Source organism: Danio aesculapii, chromosome 11, assembly GCF_903798145.1.
Source record: "Danio aesculapii chromosome 11, fDanAes4.1, whole genome shotgun sequence".
In the NCBI taxonomy this organism is placed as follows: Eukaryota; Metazoa; Chordata; class Actinopteri; order Cypriniformes; family Danionidae; genus Danio; species Danio aesculapii.
Window position 1 is genome coordinate 7,604,119 of NC_079445.1, and position 19,661 is coordinate 7,623,779.

At 35.5% G+C, this 19,661-nt stretch overlaps 1 protein-coding gene across 1 annotated transcript in view; it reads left to right on the top strand.

Moving 5' to 3' along the window:
- nlgn1 (neuroligin 1) overlaps positions 1-19,661 on the top strand; it is a 454,515-nt gene that overhangs the window by 37,151 nt on the left and 397,703 nt on the right. The window contains exon 2 of the mRNA XM_056467952.1: positions 4,088-4,918. Coding sequence (XP_056323927.1) covers positions 4,423-4,918 — 496 coding nt within the window. The 5' untranslated portion in view covers positions 4,088-4,422. The remainder of the gene's footprint in view (positions 1-4,087; positions 4,919-19,661) is intronic.

The window sequence follows — 19,661 nt, forward strand, 5'->3', positions numbered from 1 at the left end:
AATCATCCCAACGACTCCAATATGATTTGTTCAGTTGTTCATTTCTTTCCAAACCCCTCCTTTGCGTGATGCTAATCCCAAGTAATAACAATGACATTAATCCATAGTGTTAATCCAGTATTAAACATTCAGTGTTAATCCATAGTTTTGAACTATTTTGAAAATTGACCACACCATGTCTGCGTACGAACAGCTGATGATGAACATGGCAACAACAAATGACAGGGAATCAAACACAGAAACACATTTAAATTGGTGAAGAATGAAGCAAGCGTCACATTTTCAATATGGTTTGGGACGCAATATATGAATAATGCCATAAAGATTTAACCTGAGAGACATTACATGCACTGATCTAAATTAGATGCTGGTTTTACACATTGTGTAGGAAGGATAAACACTTACAGGATCTGGAGGACGAAGAAACTGGTCCTTATAAACTGTGTAAGAGTTACTGACAAAGTGCCATACATTGAAAGTCTTTGCTGATCCTTCCTTCAATAGCAAACAGCCGGCGAATCCGTGTTGCATTGTAGGTTATTGTATCAATTACTTATCTATTATAGATCAGTGCTTGTAATGCATCTTTCAGGTTCAGTGTTGACGGATTGGGCGGTTTCTCGCACAATTGAGCAGTTTTAAATTTGATTTTGCAGTAGTAGTGACCAGTGCAAAGCGCAAACCGAGTAAGCTATCCACAAAAGGAGGCGAAGGAAATTCAAAATCTGACTTGCGGGACAAATCTGACTCACCTTCATGTGCACGCGCATCACACAGCACCTGCATTTAAATTCACAGCAGTTGACAGCAAAAACAGACATAGAAGAGTTGTATGATTGACACGCAGCACCTTATGTTCAAAAGAATTTAAAACGCCAAATGGGACGATTTTATACTCCATTTCGAAAGTAAAACACACTAATAGGTAATGTAATTACACAACATTAAGTGCAGTGTTTCTATGTGATCTGGTTATGTTGTGCTTCTGTGACTGGTGTTAGTTGCTGTATGATTAAAAAATATGACAATTAAAGTAACTAAGTTAATTTCAATTTAAACTAATTAAAATTAAGTAAAATATTAATCTAATTTTGGGTGTTTTTTGGGGCGTTTGGGCGAGTTTTAGACAGCTTTTGGGCTGGAAAAAGTTTGCTATATCTGTCAACACTGCACTGTTATATCTTTATGGGGCTATTCACATATCGTGTATATTTGGCCATCTTCCAGTGATAGCAATCTTTGCGTTATGATCAATCCCCTGGTCCCCTGCACTCTGCTAGTGTTAGAAGAGAAAGGCGTGTTCACGTTTTACCAGATCCAGCACTTCATGTTTGGCGATGGGTTGTATCGACGTCAATATGAGCAGGCAAATGATCCAAACACAAAATGAATCATTTATTCAACTCTGAGTCGACTCTGAGTTGTTTTAAACATGGTGCACTTTCAGATTTAATCCTCAGATGGATATTTTCATTTACTTAGAGAGCTGTGTTATATGCTGCATGGAAGGTAATAATAATAAAAAAAACATAATAGGGGATCTTTAAACCCCCCACATTTTTCTTTCTCAAACACAATAGCACTTCATAACTCAGGACTATCTGATATATTGTCCTGTGAAATATTCAGATATTAAATGCATGTTGGTAAACGTATTTCATTCTATAATTAATGTTATAATCAACATGATTGTTGATCTATAACAGGGAATGGACGCTGACAGACTAGTCTGCTCTGCAGTGTAGAGATTTAGAGCTGTTGGATTTATAACATGTAAATTCATCCACTTCATGGAAGCAAGTAAACTCTGAAGTGGAGCCCTGTTGAAACCTCATATTAAGATGTGTTCTCAGCAATTTAATGTGAAGTGGATGAAGTCTAAAATATTTTGAGCTGGTCCACTTTTAGACACTTCCAAATAAAGTCGAAATCATATTTCATCAGAATGCTTCTATAGAGAAAATGCTCATGTGGTTGAAGATGTTTTAACAGCCACAAAATAAAACCGGCTTTTCACATACTGACCTTATGTGTGATAGTTTTGGGATGTGTTGTGAGGAGACACACCAAAACAAGGTGTTTATACTTCAAAAAGCATGGATTGTGATTGATATTAGTTGCCTTTCACTTGCTTGCTTTCAAGTTTACTAGTTACTGTAGTTGTTTAACATGGGTTTGTTTCTTTGGTAAATTTATGACGTCTGAAAAGAAGTGGTCACAAGATGGGTTTGAATGCATGTTAGTACTAGCTGGAAATGATCGGATCACTCAGAACATAGGGCCCTATCATACACCCAGCACAATAAGGTGCAAGACGCGTTTGGCGTGATTTGTTTCTGTTTTCAGACCAGCGAAACTCTTGTTGTCAAGTTTTGCACCGTGTTGTTTTAATAGCAAATCTATTTGCGCCCTTTGTGGACTCATGGGTGTGCTGGTCTCAAATAAAGGTCTATTAAGGCACATCGTTGGCGTGTTGCTATTATGAAGAACTAAAATAGATCTCAGCATTGACGAGCTGAAAGCAGATCTAAAGCCCAGCGTAGATCGTGTTAGTTATGCGCCTATGCGGATTCAAACGCTTATACATTGCTTAATACACACAGGATGTACAACAGTACACAGATATCTTTACATATGAAAAAATAAAGGATTAAAATGTTACAAAAATTATTATTACATATATTACTGCATAAATATAAAAAGCACTACCTGTATGCCTCATCTCGGGTTGCTTTTTCAGTTTATTCATGACAGTTTACATTTGTATAATATTATTATTATGAGTATTGTTTATTATATGTATATTTATAATTGTTTTTAATAAAAACAAGCTTACATTTGTCCATTTGTCGGGTTTTGAAGATGTATGTGTCAAAATGGGGCATACGAATAGGATTTGTGTTTGAATATAACTCAGTTTTTTTTTTTTACCACACTTTGTTATTGTTCATTTATTTGTTTGCTGGAAATTAGAACTAAATTTAGAAATAGTTTTCAAACAAATTTTTGTGCTTAACAAACAAAATTAAATATGTAGGCTAATAGATATTTTCAGTGGAATGAGTTTCCTTATCCACGAAAGTAAAGGAGTAAAGAGTAAACAGAAAGAGACAGTAAAGAGGCTGAATGGAGGAGGCTCATTCTGCAAATGGTTTTCTCACTAGTAAACCATTTAACTTACAAAGTCCACCATGTAAATAGCAAATGCCCCATGGTGCGACAAAACTGACTCTTAAAGGGAATGTGAGATGAGACTCTGATTGGTTTAATGCACGTTATGCTCAAAACACACCCATAACTCATTAAGAGAATAAACAGAACCCTGTTAGACCATGCGCCGGATGCAGAACATATTTTTCTGTCCTTAAAATAGCAAAAGTACATTTGGAGACTCCTGCCAATGCTTTTGCGCCATGCGCTTTAGACTTTGCGCCGAGATCTTTAAAATAGAGCACATACTCTTAATAGTAGACAAAGAAGAATGAAATAAAGGATAGACTTAACATTCTGTGTTTATCAGATGTGATCATCAAATTATGATTGGAGGTATTGTTACTGCAGTCTATTTTATGTCACTGATGTTTTATTTATACACTAGTTTGTGTTATTTTTATTTTATTTTACTTTATTTCTAATACAAGTTTTAATTTTTTTTATAAAAACATTCATACATCTTTAAATTTAATTAAAATATATGTTGTGTGTATTATAATGTCTGAAAGCTTCAATAAACACTATGTGATTGAAATAAGTTGTTAAATACTACAAAGCCTTGAGTGTGTCTGTCTCTAGCTTGGTGCCAGCCATATCCGGAAAGCAGATTTGAATTTAGCATTTGATCGCAGACACACTGATTGTCCTAATCACAGCGCTGCAATTGTGCGCTCCAGGTCTCAGCCTGGACTGATCTCACCGGGTTAACTTGACTGCATGGGTCTGCATGATAGATGCTGTGTCATGCTGGTGAGCTGTGATCCTAGCACATCCTGGCTTGATAGCAGGCACATTAAGATCACAGACACCAACAAAGCACTGTTGTCCAGTATGCCTCGCCACTAACTTTTCTTTTTGTTTGCTTGATTTCCAGCAGGATATAGACCAACCACTGCACCGGACTTGATTTATCTGCGGACAACCTGCCACAAATGCCTCCCCCACCCCTGCCCCGCACGTAGCCAGGATGGAAATCTACACTGTCAATAGGATGGGACCTGACGAATAGCTGGCTTCCTGATGAAGATGTTACTTGGATCTGTATTTCAATCCATGTGGGAATACTTGCCATGCAAAGAGGCTTTGAGATTTTTGACAGCTTCACTCTTGGAACGTCTGACATCTTGGGTTTGATTGCTTTCTTTCGTGCGAGTGGATCTAAACTACTGCCGCTGCTGTTAGCGGGACTAGCGTGAAGAGGATTAAACCATGCCCTTCCAACAACCAAACCGCCTGAGCAGCATCTGGAAGGCCATGTGTCCGAGGCTAGGCCTCAGTGCTAGCCTGGATCTGCCATTCTTGTGTTGGATAGTAGGCTTGGCCCTGCATGCCCAGCTTGCAGCTTCGGAAAAACTGGACGAAACGGACCCCATTGTCACTACCACTTACGGCAAAGTGCGGGGATTCAAAAAAGAACTCAATAATGAGATCTTGGGGCCTGTTATTCAGTTCCTGGGGGTTCCCTACGCAGCACCCCCAACAGGCGAAAGGCGCTTCCAGCCACCCGAACCCCCTATTACGTGGTCAGAAATCCGTAACGCAACTCAGTTTGCCCCTGTTTGTCCACAAACCCTACTGGAGGGTAGGCTGCCGGACGTTATGCTGCCGGTTTGGTTCACCAACAGTATTGAAGTGGTCTCATCTTACGTACAGGACCAGAGTGAGGACTGCTTATTCTTAAACATATACGTGCCAACGGAGGATGGTGAGTTAATGTGCGGGCAGGATGGACAGACCTGCCTTTGTCATTTCACTGTGTCAGTTTCCTTCATGCAGAGTGTAGTGAGTGCAGCGGGGGGATAAAGAAAAAAAAAAGCATGATCTCTGCATGCCCAATGCATGCCGCTGCTTAGTGTGTGAGTGGGTGTGTGAGTGAGGCTGTATGTGTGTCCTAACCTTCCCACCATCCCCTGCACATGCAAATCTTTCTGTGTGCTGCAGCACGTCCATTTTAGGTGGTCGGTTTTCTTTCCCCACCCTATACTTTTCATACAGACACAATGATTTTCAAAAGCAAATACTTTTCAAATAATTTTCAAAAGCCAAATGCGGGGGAATTGTTTAGTACAGTGTGCAGAATAATGATTTAAGTCTGAGAACTTTATTTTTCTTTTGTTTAGTTTTTTTCTTGATAAACTCTTCGCTTCCTTTTACAGTCTAGTTATGCTGTTGCATGCTCCTGATGTCCATAATGGACTCCCATGTTATTTTTTAGTCTTCTATTCATTTTGCAGTAAAAAGAATATCCAAGGAATGTGCCAGAAAACCCGGCAAGAAAATATGTAGAAAAGGAGGTATGTATCCACCGACATAAAACCCAAAAGAGAGCAGGCAAAGATCTCCCCCTCCTCATTCTGCAACACTGTCCAGATCTCAGCTCCCTGAGGTCAAGAGAAGAAGCCATAATTGATTTCCACCACGAAGAGTTAACAGGGGAGACCGAGCCGTCTCTTAAATCAGATGGGCACACGTTGAACTTGCAGAGTCTAATCTCAATTAAAAGAGATGCTATCTGGATTTCATTGGCTTACACTGGCTGTATTGATCACAGCTTCATCAAGATAATGTCTCTAGCTTCCCAACCCTGGCATACCTTACCTCAGCCCATCGAGTTTGGCGACAGCTCACCTTATATAAAAGATCCTGTTAATACAACCTCTCTAGCGACAAGAACAATCATAAAACGTTCCAGCTGGAAAACATTGTCCAATCTTGATATTGCGAAATAAAACAAATTTACCCCCCAAAACTTATTCCTAAAGTTTCCCATGCAGTGCTTAAAGGTATAGGTCAACACAAAATAAAAATTGTCATCATTTAGTGACCTTTAGCTTATTTTGGAAGTCAGTGGAGACCACAACCTTTGACCAGGGCAAGGGTAAGCAAGTTCAATCCTAGGCAGCCATAGTCTTGCAGTGTTGATCTGGCTTTTGGACAGTGGCTCTCAAGAACCAAACTTGCTTACCCTTAAAGGAGCAGTCTACTTTTTTAAAATAAATACTCATCTAGAGTTAAACCATTGAGTTAAACAGCCAATCTTCAGATTTGGTGGGAACACTTGCAGCTTATCTTAGCATATATTATTGAATTTCAATTAGACCAATAGCATCTCGCTCACAACTGACTAAAGGTTTTTAAAACTTGACTCTTCTGTAGGTACATCATGTACTAAGACCAATGGGAAATTAAAAGTTGCTCTAATAAAGATATGGATAGGAACTATACTCGCAACTCAATACTCTATACTCTCAACACTGTATACCTGTACACTGTAGCCTAAAACTTGGCTAATTTCCATGTATTCTGATTCCATAGATATGGTTTAGGATCTGCACCAGATGTTATGAATTGTCTCCCACAAATGCCATCATGCTTGCAAGGCACACATGTAATATCATTGTGCCTGCTGCTGCCATGTTACAGTAGAGTTCCTTGATTATTACTCTGGAATGAGAGTATAGTTCCTAGACCTATCGACCTAGAAAATATCAACTTTTCTGCTTTGGTTGGTCTTACTACACTATGTAAGAAGAGAAGAGTCAGTATTTAAACCAGACTAAGCCCGTATTTAGAGTCAGCCCGACACAGAATCAGTTTCTTCCCTCAGGCAATCCATCTCATGAACACTTCATGATAGGGATTGTGAAACAAACATCACTACTTTTTATACACTTATTTATTTAACAACATACATTACATGCCAATTTGCACATAACATATAATGTTGTATATAGTAATATACCTGTACATACCTTGTCAATTTATATATTTGCATTCACTACTTACTTTTATTTTTTAATATATTTATTATTTTGTACTGTTTCTGTCATTCTGTTGCACTGTAGAAGCTTCTGTCGCGTAAACATATGTGTAAACATACCTGGCAATAAAGCTTTTTCTGATTCAGATTTAATAAAAAAAATGATCAAAACTCTTTGGTCATTTTTGAGTGAGATGCTAATGGTCTAATCCAATTTAATGGTCTATGCTAAGCTAAGCTAAAAGTGCTCCTGCCATACCTGAAGATCAACTGAATGGATTAATAAATGGTAAAACTCAACCGTCAACTCTAAAAGAGTTGTAAAATGAGCATATTTTCTAATAAATAAATAAAAATAATAATAGTTCAAATGTAAGTGTTCCATTCTACCAGGGTAACTAAATGGTGACAGAGATTTTAAATTATGGATGATCTCATTTAGGTGACTGCCAAAGAGTTATGGTTGAAAATATTAGGTTTTTGATTCATGAGTAAAATAATGTCAGCACTTAACACTTGTATGTTTGGTTGTAAAATATTAACTGCACACATTGAGAACCCAAACAGCATTATGTAGTGACAGAAAAAAAAAAAATCAATATTTACGCTTTTATTGTGGATGCATTTAGGTCATGTTGTAGAGCAAAGTAACAACATGCTTTATCTTTGCAGGTGTTTATCTTAATTCTGTAAGTTAATCTTAAGAAACCATTGATATTCTGACATTGTTTTAATATTACTTACTTTCCATAAAAACCTTGTTAGAATTTCAGTGTTGATTTAGAAGTATTTTGTTAACTTTATTACACCCATTTAGCACATGGGTCCCCAAACCTTTTTTTTTTTATGAAGGGTCAAAAACCAAACTTGATTAAGGCTAGTGGGCCGAAGGTGAATATAGTTACCATGGTTCATTTCCTAATTTATTTAATAGTATTTAAAAATAACTAGAAAACATATATTAACTTATACAGTATATTTTTTTACGTCGTATAATAAACTTATTACAGTAAAAACAAAAACAATCTCATTTATAACAGAATGGAGCTACACTAGTTTTTGCCTTGATTTGCTCGCCAATGTCTTCTGCATAGTCCTCTATCCATCGAGTGGCAGTATTTGCATTCTTAAAAATCTGATTAATTGACAACATTTAATTGAAACATTTAATTTCAGTTTGATTTTCTAACCCAAACTTTGTTTTATCGCTGAGGGCCAAAAAACTTTGGCCCACAGGTCCTACTTTGGCGTCTCTGATTTAGCATTTCATTCCAATATTAAAACAGTAACTGACATTATTGTAACCAATATATTTTAAAAAATCTAACTTTCATTGATCACTTGCTTTCTTGGATTAAGACAACTGTGTTAATACAACATAAATCTCAAAACAACAATTAGAAAATTTATAAAACACCAACAAACCACTTCAAATTACCAATTAGAGAGTTCGCACTTTGCCCAGATCATACTTGGTGAAGGCCAGTGAGGTCACAGATAGCATCTTTCTCTGGGTATACCATGAATGTTTAGAAATGTTGTGAACATATTGCTTTTTGTGACATTTTCAGTGTTTGCAGTTGAAGTTATAATGTCAGCATGCTGTATAACAAGCCTCATTGCAACTGTGGGATTCTATGAATGGCAAAGAACAGTTGTCTCTCATGCCAGCAAAAAAGATAATAGAGGTATTCTAGATACAATTGTAGCCTTAGATGGAGTGGATTTGAGAGGTGCAAGCGGAATTTGCTCGCATTGAGAATTTCTGGATAAATTATGTAAAAGCCCTTCTCTTTAGCTATGAATATCACACTGGATTCATATCTAGTGGATCATGTGCCATTTAGATCCATCATATGCTCAGATTGTGAAATAATTATTTTTTTGTGAGCAAATTTCCTTTTTTATGTAGGCTTACCCCATGCTGCTTTGGAAAATGTATGCTTTGTGTTTTCTAATGAGCGGAAATGAGCGGATGAGATTTAATTTTTGTACCCTGAGTTCACATTTTAATTGGATTTGAAATGTACACGTCTACCTTTAATTCTTTTAATGGAAACGTTTGATTTTGAAAGCCTAATTACGCTTATGCTTCTGATAGATATGAGTGGCTTTTTAATGGTTTTTAGCAGCCCCTTGTTGTCTAAAACTCTAAAATGATGTGAAAGGACGCAACCGACTTATTGATTCAAGGATGTTACTCTCAAGGACAGTTTGCAGATATTGTTTAATTGATGATTTTTGATGGCTCATAGATCAGTCTGAATTACTAGCATTAATATTCTGACAATGCTTTGACATTACTTTTCGTACAGATCTTGTCAACAATTCAGTGTTCATTTAAGAGTATTTCATTAACTATTTAGCTGCCGTTAGGATTAAATATTGATTCGACATTAACTTGAAATGTGTTTATTAACGCTATATGGGAAATTCACAAACTCTGTTATTAGTGAATTTATTTTTTATTTTTTGTGAAAGCAAGCACAAAGCTCTGCATTGAACCAGCAACATGTTGACATTGATGATAAAGTACTTAAAATTGCACCTAATAATTTTATTTTAAAAAGTAGGTTTTCATTTGAGGGCATATAGATTTGACTTTGTGGGGCTATAATTTGAATAAATTCTTTCTTTCAATTTTTTGTTTAATAAATGCAACATATTTCCCAACGTTAATTATGCAAAATAATTATAATTTTAATTATGAACAAAATTCACTGAAATATTGTGTTGTAGGTCTTAAATCATTTTAAACAGGTCTAAATTTCCCTATGTCCAAGAAAAGCTATCTGATTGGGCTGCCATCTAATTACCAATAATCCATCTCAAATATATATGTATAAAAGTTTGTTTATTGCAAAGAGATACATTTTACAACAGTTGTTAGACATCTGGCATATTCTTCGTATTAAATTCCCTAATCGGGGAAAGAAAACTAAAGCAACGCATCCCTTTACATGATCTTTGATTAATACAAACTGGACCATTAAAAAAATGTAAAACATACGTATTAACAAGTATAAGTCTAAAATTTCAACCATAATTGTCTTAAAAAGGTCTAAAAAAGTCTTACATTTGACTTGCAGAAACCCTGTCTTATACAGTTGAAGTCAGAATTATTAGCCCCCTTGAATTATTAACCCCTATTTATTTTTTTCCCCCAATTTTGGAGAGAAGATTTTTTTCAACACATTTCTAAACATAATAGTTTTAATAACTCATTTCTAATAACTGATTTATTTTATCTTTGCCATGATGACAGTAAATAATATTTTACTAGGTATTTTTCAAGACAGCTTAAAATGACATTTAAAGGCTTAATAGGTTAATTAGGTTAACTGGGCTGGCTAGAGTAATTAGGCAAGTTATTGTATAACGATGGTTTATTCTGTAGACTATCGAAAAAATATATAGCTTAAAGGGGCTAATAATTTTGACCTTAAAACGGTATAAAAAATAAATAAAAAAAAATAAAAACTGATTTTATTATAGCTGAAATAAAACAATAAACAATAAAACAAAAAAGACTTCCTCCAGAAGAAAAAATATTATCAGACATACTGTGAAAATCTCCTTGCTCTGTTAAACATCCTTAGGGAATTGTTAAAAAAAAAAAAAAAAAAAAATATATATATATATATATGATATAATATATTATAATATAATATATTATAATATAATATAATATAATATAAGATAAGATAAGATAATATAATATCTCCTCAATATAATATAATATAATATCACCTCAATATAATATAATATGATATGATATAATATAATATAATATAATATAATATAATATAATAATATAATATAATATATACATTAAGTAACATTTAATAATGGACCTTTATTATAAAGTGTTAGCATTTTTGACATCATAACAGTTTAAGACACAAATTACAGGCCTTGTCTATAAAAAAATAAAAAATAAAACAACTGATCAGCTTTATAATAAGAAGACAACTGGTTAGATGTATATTATCTCACTAATTATACAACTACTTTCCACAAAAACTGAACAATTACACACATAACATCGATCTGAGATATAATAATTTACTAGCTCTTTAATTAAACAAAGCTTGCAGAAAGAAAAATGTTCCAAACAGATGGAAGCAGCCTACACTAATCTACTTGTCTTACTATTCAGTTGCAAGATGATGCTAAACAGTCAAGAACTTGAACGATAAGCATGAAAATATGTATAGAAATTTATTCGCTAACAATCAAGATGGTTTGTAGTACCCAGATGAGCCTGTGTTATTAGTTCAGCAGTTGTTATCTAGGAATAACTTGCCTTGGAATGTTGCTATTTACCAATCAGAAACAAGTATTTCAGAGAGCCATGTAAAAAGTTAGGGGTAAAGTATATTCATTAGGGTGTTATCGCAGAATAAAGCATAGAGCTGTTGTATAAAACTGAAGGGCTTTATTTTAAAAATGAATAAATAAAACAATGGATGTAATTTAGCATGCTTATTACTTGCCTCAAAACATTGTTCTGAGCCATAATAGTTTAGTAATGTTAATTAAGCACAAAGCTGACAGAAATGAATACGACTGAATGGAGGTGAATGGAGCATACACTAACCTGAGAATTATTCAGTCACAAGATGTTGCCAAACTATCAAAAACAGTCATGACAGACAAGTAAATATGAATGTGGATTTAAGTATATGTATGTGAACGTATTCCAAAGACTATAGAATACATGAGACCTGTCACTTGTATAGTTTTGAATGGGGAAAAGTGTAACAGTCAATATGGCCACCCTATCCAAAGTAGCCTCGCCTTCTGATAAAAGAGCCAGTAATTGATCACTACAGATTGAAGATTCTCCGGGGGAGGAGCTTGGTCCAGATGTGTGTTTTCACGATACTTTCATTGTTATACAGTCAGGGTTATTCGAAGTAGGGATGTCCCGATACAACGTTTTAACTTCCGATACGATACCGATATTGCAGCCTTCAGTACTAACTGATACCAATACAATTTCAATAAAATAATCAGCACAAATTATGAATACTTTACTTTTACCTATTTCGTTGAGTGGAATTTATGAATGGCTACATCAAACTGAGAACAAAAGTCAGCAAGAGTTAGTATGGAAAAAAAACTATCAATTTATTAACTATTGGTTGCATAAATGTGAACCTTTTACATAAGAATATATAAAAATGAATTAAAGAATAAATATTAAGACCATGAAAAATATCTTAATTAACACAAATATACTTTTTAAAGTGCAAAATACTAATTAAAGGTCACTTAAGTTTTTTTTATTTTTTAATATCATCAAATGGTAGAAACTGCTGAGAGCAGGAACATAAGAAAAATATTGTTAATTGACCAACTGCTAAAGGTTGAGTGTCCAAAGTTTTAATTTCACACACAGCTTCTTGATGAATTTTTGATCCAGTTTCAAGCTGGAAAATATCTGTCACAGAAATAGGGAGTTATTGTTATATTAATAAAAATGTGCAGTATGGTTAGTGCAAACATTCACTTGACCAGAGCAGTTTAATCTGTATTTGTATCATAAGAAGATTATGGCTGTATCAGTGTTCCCAAACAAAACATTATTAATTTTATAATAATATATATTGCACATATTATCTTTAACGTAATTATACTTGTAGTAGCTGGACTGAAACACACTGGAATTTTCTCCATAGCACATACAATAATGTGACTTTTAAGAATAATTTTATCAAAATTCATTTTAGGGCAACGCAGTGGCGCAGTAGGTAGTGCTGTCGCCTCACAGCAAGAGGGTCGCTGGTTCGAGCCTCGGCTGGGTCAGTTGGCGTTTCGGTGTAGAGTCTGCATGTTCTCCCTGCGTTTGCGTGAGTTTCCTCCGGGTGCTCCGGTTTCCCCCACAGTCCAAAGACATGTTGTACAGGTTAATTGAGTTGGCTAAACTGTCCGTAGTGTATGTATGTGTGAATGGGTGTGTATGTGTTTCCCAGTGATGGGTTGTGGCTGGAAGTGCATCCGCTGCGTAAAACAAATGTTGGATGAGTTGGCGGTTCATTCTGCTGTGGCGACCCTGGATTGATGAAGGGACTAAGCCGAAAAGAAAATGAATGAAAATTTATTTCATTTGCTTAATATATTACACAGATTCCACCCTACTTCCCACAAAAAGTGCGACAATGTAAAGAAAGACAGAACTGCAAACTCATGTGTAAAGCTGACACTGTTTATCGGAGCACTTTATCTTTCTGGGTTTTTTAAACAAGAGTTAAATATGGGAATGCCTCTAATTGAATTTTCCTTCTGCCCGAAAGTAAAACCATTCTTTCTTTTAAACTGTAATGGCCCTCAGCAACAGAATGGTTTCTTATTCTTATTTAACAGACAATTAAAACAACAAAAATGTTTAGCATTTAACACCTTTTACACGACACTGTTTCTTTTCAGTGTGTTCAAGTAAAAAATGACATAAAAAAATTATAAATCCACTATTTCACTTCTACCATCCATGTGCACCACTGACAGGTCAAATCTGCTCCCTCTCTCTCTAGTCTTGGTGCTGCTGAGAGATTGAGATGCACCAGCTAAAGTTTGCATATATGGTAATGCAAACATCAGCTATAGAAATCGAAAGCAGAATCCGGGTCATGTTAGGCGATTTAGAAATCCTGGCTGAATGCATTTTAATTCTGAAATAGAGGACATGTCTGGGAAAAAGAGGATGTATTGTCACCCTAAATAATGAGTTTGATCAGTCTAGTTAGTAAAAGGCTTTTCTTTTCTGCGTGTCCTTGCGCTCTTCTCAAAGCTACTACTAAAGTCAGAACAGGTGTCCATCGCGTCTCTGTGGGTCTGCAGCCAGAGCATGCGAGTCTGTGACGGAGTATTCTGTTTCTCACGCACACAGAACCGAGCCGCTGAGGTAAAGTCTTATGTGTGGGAAGCGCTGGTGTTGAATTGGGTGTCACACTGGATGCACCACGATATGCCGTAACCTATTGTAAACATTTTAAATGAGGCTCACACGATGTGCGCTACGTCGCCATTCGGTGCCTTGCATTGCTTAGCAGTGTATACAAAACAATGTAAAAATCGCTTGACGTGAAGTAAATAAACCAGTAGCGATGTGCCGTTGTTGATAGCGTCAGCGTGTGCTACCGTCACAATTTCTATCGCAATACACCATGAGTTAGTGTGAAAAGCATGTTAAATCTTAAGGGACTTTGCTAGCAAGCAGTGTTGTGATCACGTGGGCTTTGCACGCCGCTGGCTCTGGACGCTGCTGGATAGAATAGCTGTAATGGAGTTTAGAGCGCAATGGACTGCTTATATCAGAGATTTTTAACGCAGTCCGATATAGTTTTTTTGGACTGATATCGGACCTACTTCCGATATCAATATCGGATCGGGACATCCCTAATTCGAAGTACTCTGATGACTCTCTGTTACTCTAGCTGTTATATCAGAATAACATATCTTGGAATGTCGTGACTGCCCAATCAGAATTGAGTATTCCAGACAGCCTTATAATAATAAAAGCTAACAAACATCTTGCAAAAAGGGCTCCGCTGGCTGAAATTTAATAATGTTCTTTTTATATTTCCATTTTAAGCACGACACCATCCGATACTATTTAGCTGCATCACAACAAAAATCCGAGTAGCCATCAGTGAGCTTTCACATTCTCTTCCTGCCCCAGTTTTGATGATGGCAGTCCTAAGGGAAGCGCGATGCTTGCTGCACGCTAAAACAGGAATGGATTCGCAGCCCCACTGCTTTGCTCTTCATATTTTTTTTGTTCCCTCTCAGTTTCTGCCGCCTCTCCTCACCCTCCCTAGAGATGCTCTGTAAAACCGGAGCTGAAACTCGCTCCGTCTTGGCTGGATGAACGTCGCGCATAGGAGCCAGCGTTAGCGACGAGCGTAGACAGTCTGTTTGTATTGAGGCCGGTGGGTGGTGCTCGCAGAAACTCGGGGAGAAACTTGATCATCTTGGCAGGGCGTAGAGTTCGAGGTGTGAGGAAGCGAGGCAGAGTTTGTGTCTGGAAGTAAGAGGTTTGTCACACTTGTTTTTTGGAGGCTCGCGGTGGATGTGGTGGAGCGTAGGTGGAAAGAGAGCCGCGGTGTGACAGAGCAACAGGATTCCTCTGGTTCAGAGTTGTCCAAGTCTCAAAGGAAATCAGATTGGAAGCGTACATGCATACATGGGGTGATCAGAATAACCCGGGCTTCGCTGTAACTCGCTGTGACTCGAATCAAATTTCTCTCTGCGGGATATGGGGTGTTTTGAAAAAGTCAGTCTGTTGGGAGAAGTGTTGAGTTTTGGTAATAATGTGGGTCTTTTAGAGGAACGCTATTTGTTTTATACTTTGTTTTGGTTTGTTGAAGCCCTGGGGGGGTCGGAAGTAGTGTTTTTGGAAGTGAGGATTTTAAATAGGGATTCCAATATGTTCTTGTTGGACACACCTTATTTTTCTTATGCTGTACTTGTTTTTAAGGATGATTTACACGGTTTTGTATTTACTATTTCATAGATATGACAATCAATTTTAATTAAATTACTTGATTGTAGTCTTAATTGATTAGTTAAATCATGGTTTTGATGTTTTTATATTGATTATTTGGGAGTGACATGGTCGCTTCACAGCAAGAAGGTCGCTGGTTTGAGTCCTAGCTGGGTCAGTAGGCATTTCTGTGTGGAGTTTGCATGTTCTCCCCATGTTGGCGTGGGTTTCCTCCTGGGGCTCCGGTTTCCCCCACAGTCCAAAGACATGCGCTATAGGTAAATATGTTGTTTTCACATGACATCATTGATGCGTGCAATTCAGATGGAGGGCAGGAAGTGGTTCTTCTGCATAGGAATGCTAACAAAAAATCTAAATATTTCTGTTTTATGTTGTTTATAATTGTTTAAATTGGCCAAAATAAGAAATTCTGAACAGCTTTTATAGACTTCCAAAAGTTTTTGCTAATAAAGAGGGGAAGTTTAAGAAACTGGCTGACAAACAGAAGAAAATGAGGCATGTAATAAACATTTATTCAATACATCCATGTGTGCAAACTTTTTTTTTAAACGTGGTAAGTCATTTGACAGCACCATACTGTAACATTAACTGTGGTGCATTGTGATGGTGTATAATTATAGCGTACAAAAATGAAGCCTATTGAATAATCTGTTTATTACTACAGTTATGTTGTACAGCAACAATATAATTACTATGACAGTTTAATTCAAGTAATTATCTACAGTATGCTTCCAAACACTAAAGTATTTACCATAGTATTTTTCATGTAACGTAATAGCTTATACAGTCCGTATCGTTTCAATGACAGGAAAATATATTTAGGTTCAGTAGAAAACTTGCTCCTCTTCATGATATGAGGATCATACCCAACAAATGTGGATATTTTCTATTGATATCGTCTCAGAAATATGGTATAAATTGCAAAAATATGGACTTTCCTCTATGTCTCCCATTCAGTTTTTACTTCCTGCCCTCCATCTGAATTTTGTGCAACACCAGAACCACGTGATTGAAAACAACCTATTGAATAAGCTAAATTGGTTGTAGTGTATGAGTGTGGATGAGTGTGTATGGATGTTTCCCAGTATTGGGTTGCAGCTGGAAAGGCATCCGCTGTGTAAAACATATGCTGGCTAAGTTGGTGGTTCATTCCATTGTGGTGACCCCTGATGAATAAAGGGACTAAGCCGAAGGAAAATGCATGAATGAATATTGATGATTTGATTCAGAGTTATTATTCAATCAGTTATCTTATTATATAATTATATATTTATTAATTATATAGCATTTTAACCAAGGTATTTAGAGATAGAAAACAAAAATTTGAAAAAAATTAAAATAAAATAAAAAATCTGTATTAATATTTGTATTTTTAACCATATTTTAGCACATTTGACCTTATTTTAGTACATTAAAATTTGATTCTTAATAGACATGGGATAAAAATATCACAGTTCCACAATATCACTGTATTGTAAGTACTGCTCTAAAATATATTTGTTTTAAATGTCTGGGTAAATAACATCAACTTTTTACCCATTGAACATGGTATAGTTTTTTAACATTTAAAATATTTTGAAACAATAAATGTCAGACTAAATAATTTAAATAAGTCATTAGCTATGTTTCCATCCATCTATTATTATGCGCATAAAAAAACAGTTGATGGAAACGGCAAGATGCACATACATTTTGAAAAAAGTTTAACTAAGTAGGATAAACTTTTTATTAGTAAAGATGCTCATAAACTGCGTTGGAAACACTTTCACCGAACAAATTCCACTATGCACATTAAAAAAGGTCATGTGATTTTGTTATAAGAGATCATGTGATGATAAAAATATGTGCGAATGAATACACCAGCAGGCTGAGCACATTATAAAACATCTGAAATGTTTGGTCATTCTAAAATGCCTTAACCATCTCAGTATTAGAGTTCTTAAATGACCTCCTGAATCAAGAGCATCTGTGCTCCCCGTCTCACACCTTCAAAAGCCACCGTGTGTTCACTGCGTGAGAGGATTTCCTTCTGAGGCACAAGTCATTTATTAAATGAAGAAAAGATTGACGCAGCGTCTCCTACCACAGCAAATTCCGTTCTACTGTTGATATTTTTCGCCAGTTAATCAGGAAGTGATGATTTTGTTGGATTTGACTCGTTGGATGGAGACGCTGCTTTATTTGCCTATCTTTTATGCGGTAATCTAGTTTTACGCATAAAGTTAATTCGGATTTTTGGATGGAAAAATAGCTATTGACTTCTGCTGTCTTGATTAGTTAAAAAAAACGGATTTCTTTTCACCTTGAAAAGGCATCTTTGAATTTTTTTTTTCTGTGGATATAAAGTAAGCCACTGCACTGTTCAGCTCTACAGCATCCTGGATGTTGGTTTATAAGAGATTTGTTTTTCAGATGTTTCCTGAATCATGGACTGACCAGTAGCTTGTGATGAGGGTACTTTTCTACTGTTGAAAAAAAAAAAAAACTCAATAGTGATAACAAACAAGTAAATAATAATAAATAAATAAATAAATAAATAAATAAATAAATAAATAAATAAATAAAATGTACAAATACCTTAGGAGTGGTATAACAGTAAATTTTAACGGTTTTAAAACATTGACTTTTTCAAAACTGTGGGAAATCTTAAAACCGGTTATCATTCCATGCCTAATTCTTAATTCAAATTATTTCATTGCATCTGAAATTGGCTTAAACAATTTACAGCCAGTTAATAATTTAATAAAATTTAAATTTTTAATTTTTTATTTAATTGATTATTTAAAATAAAGTAAATAATTACATTTAGTTTGATCAATAAAATAGTTTATTTAAAATTGGACCTATAATATAAATTTAAAGAATAATAAGGGTTCAATGTTATGAAAGTCTTGATTGATTGATTGATTGATTGATTGATTGATTGTTATGGCCCATTAAAAAACATCAATTACCAATTTACTAATAAGTAATTTGTAATAAACATGATGTTTTAAAAAGTGCGACTTATGGCTAGGTGGACAAAATATATCCCTATTCTGACTAAACCTGCATTTTAATCAGCTTGCTCTAGCAGTTCCAGTGTTCTGACTCTCCAATCTGTTCGTACAGAGTCTATTTGAATATTGAATGTGTGTGTAGGAGTGGGACAGAGTAATATTACTGCAGGTTATGCTTTCCACCATTGTTCCAGAATAATTTTCTGCTCGCTGTGCTTTTGTATCAACTTCCTGTGTGACACGAGGGCCATGTTGTGTAGGTGATGATGTCTCAGTTGGAATCAATAATGAGGAACCCGTTTCAACATGACTGATGAAAGCTAACAATAGACTGCTGGATCATTTCTTTTATTTCAGACAAAATCCAAACCTAATCACCAATTCAGTCCCACTCATACATGCTTATTCACAGGCTTTACAGCATCGTTTTCAAAAATAATCAATAGTGTGTTGCAGTCTTAAAGCCTGACCAACCAGATTTTCAATGTACACATTTTTTAAATACTTGTTTTCACATTTAGAATAGAATAACAGTGGGTACGTTTACATGGACACCAATAATTCAGTTCTTATACGATTAAGACAACACTCTGATTAAGAGTCTACCATGTAAACAGCGGTTTTTGATTAATTTAATTCAATTAAGGTCATAATCGAACTAAACAGAAATTGGACATGTGGAGTATGCCGATTTTAGTTGCATTATTGAAGTGCAGTACAGACATGTAAACATATTAGTCCTCGTATACACTAATACGTTTTAGTTTTAAAACGTATAAGTTTTGCTACGGTTATGCCATCCATCCACACTACGCCGGAGCGCCGAAAATGCAGCTTTTTAAAAACGCTAAAGTTTTATTTCTTTTGTTTTGACTTTTTGTTTTCAAATTCAGTTAGTTTTAATTAGTTTCAGAGGCAGATTTACTAGTTTTTATTAGTTTCTATATTTTGAAATGACTCAGTTTTAGTTTAGTTTTTATTAGTTTCAGTATTAGTTTTAGTTTTTTTTTTCTAAATAAGGATATTTGTTAGGTGCAAGATTCAAAATCATCAGAATAAATAGTGTATTATAAAAACTCAGCAATACATTTTCTGAAACATGTATTCAGAGAACACATGAACACTATCATCTACCACAACCATCTACACGTCCTCAAACTCAAATACAACAGCCCACAAG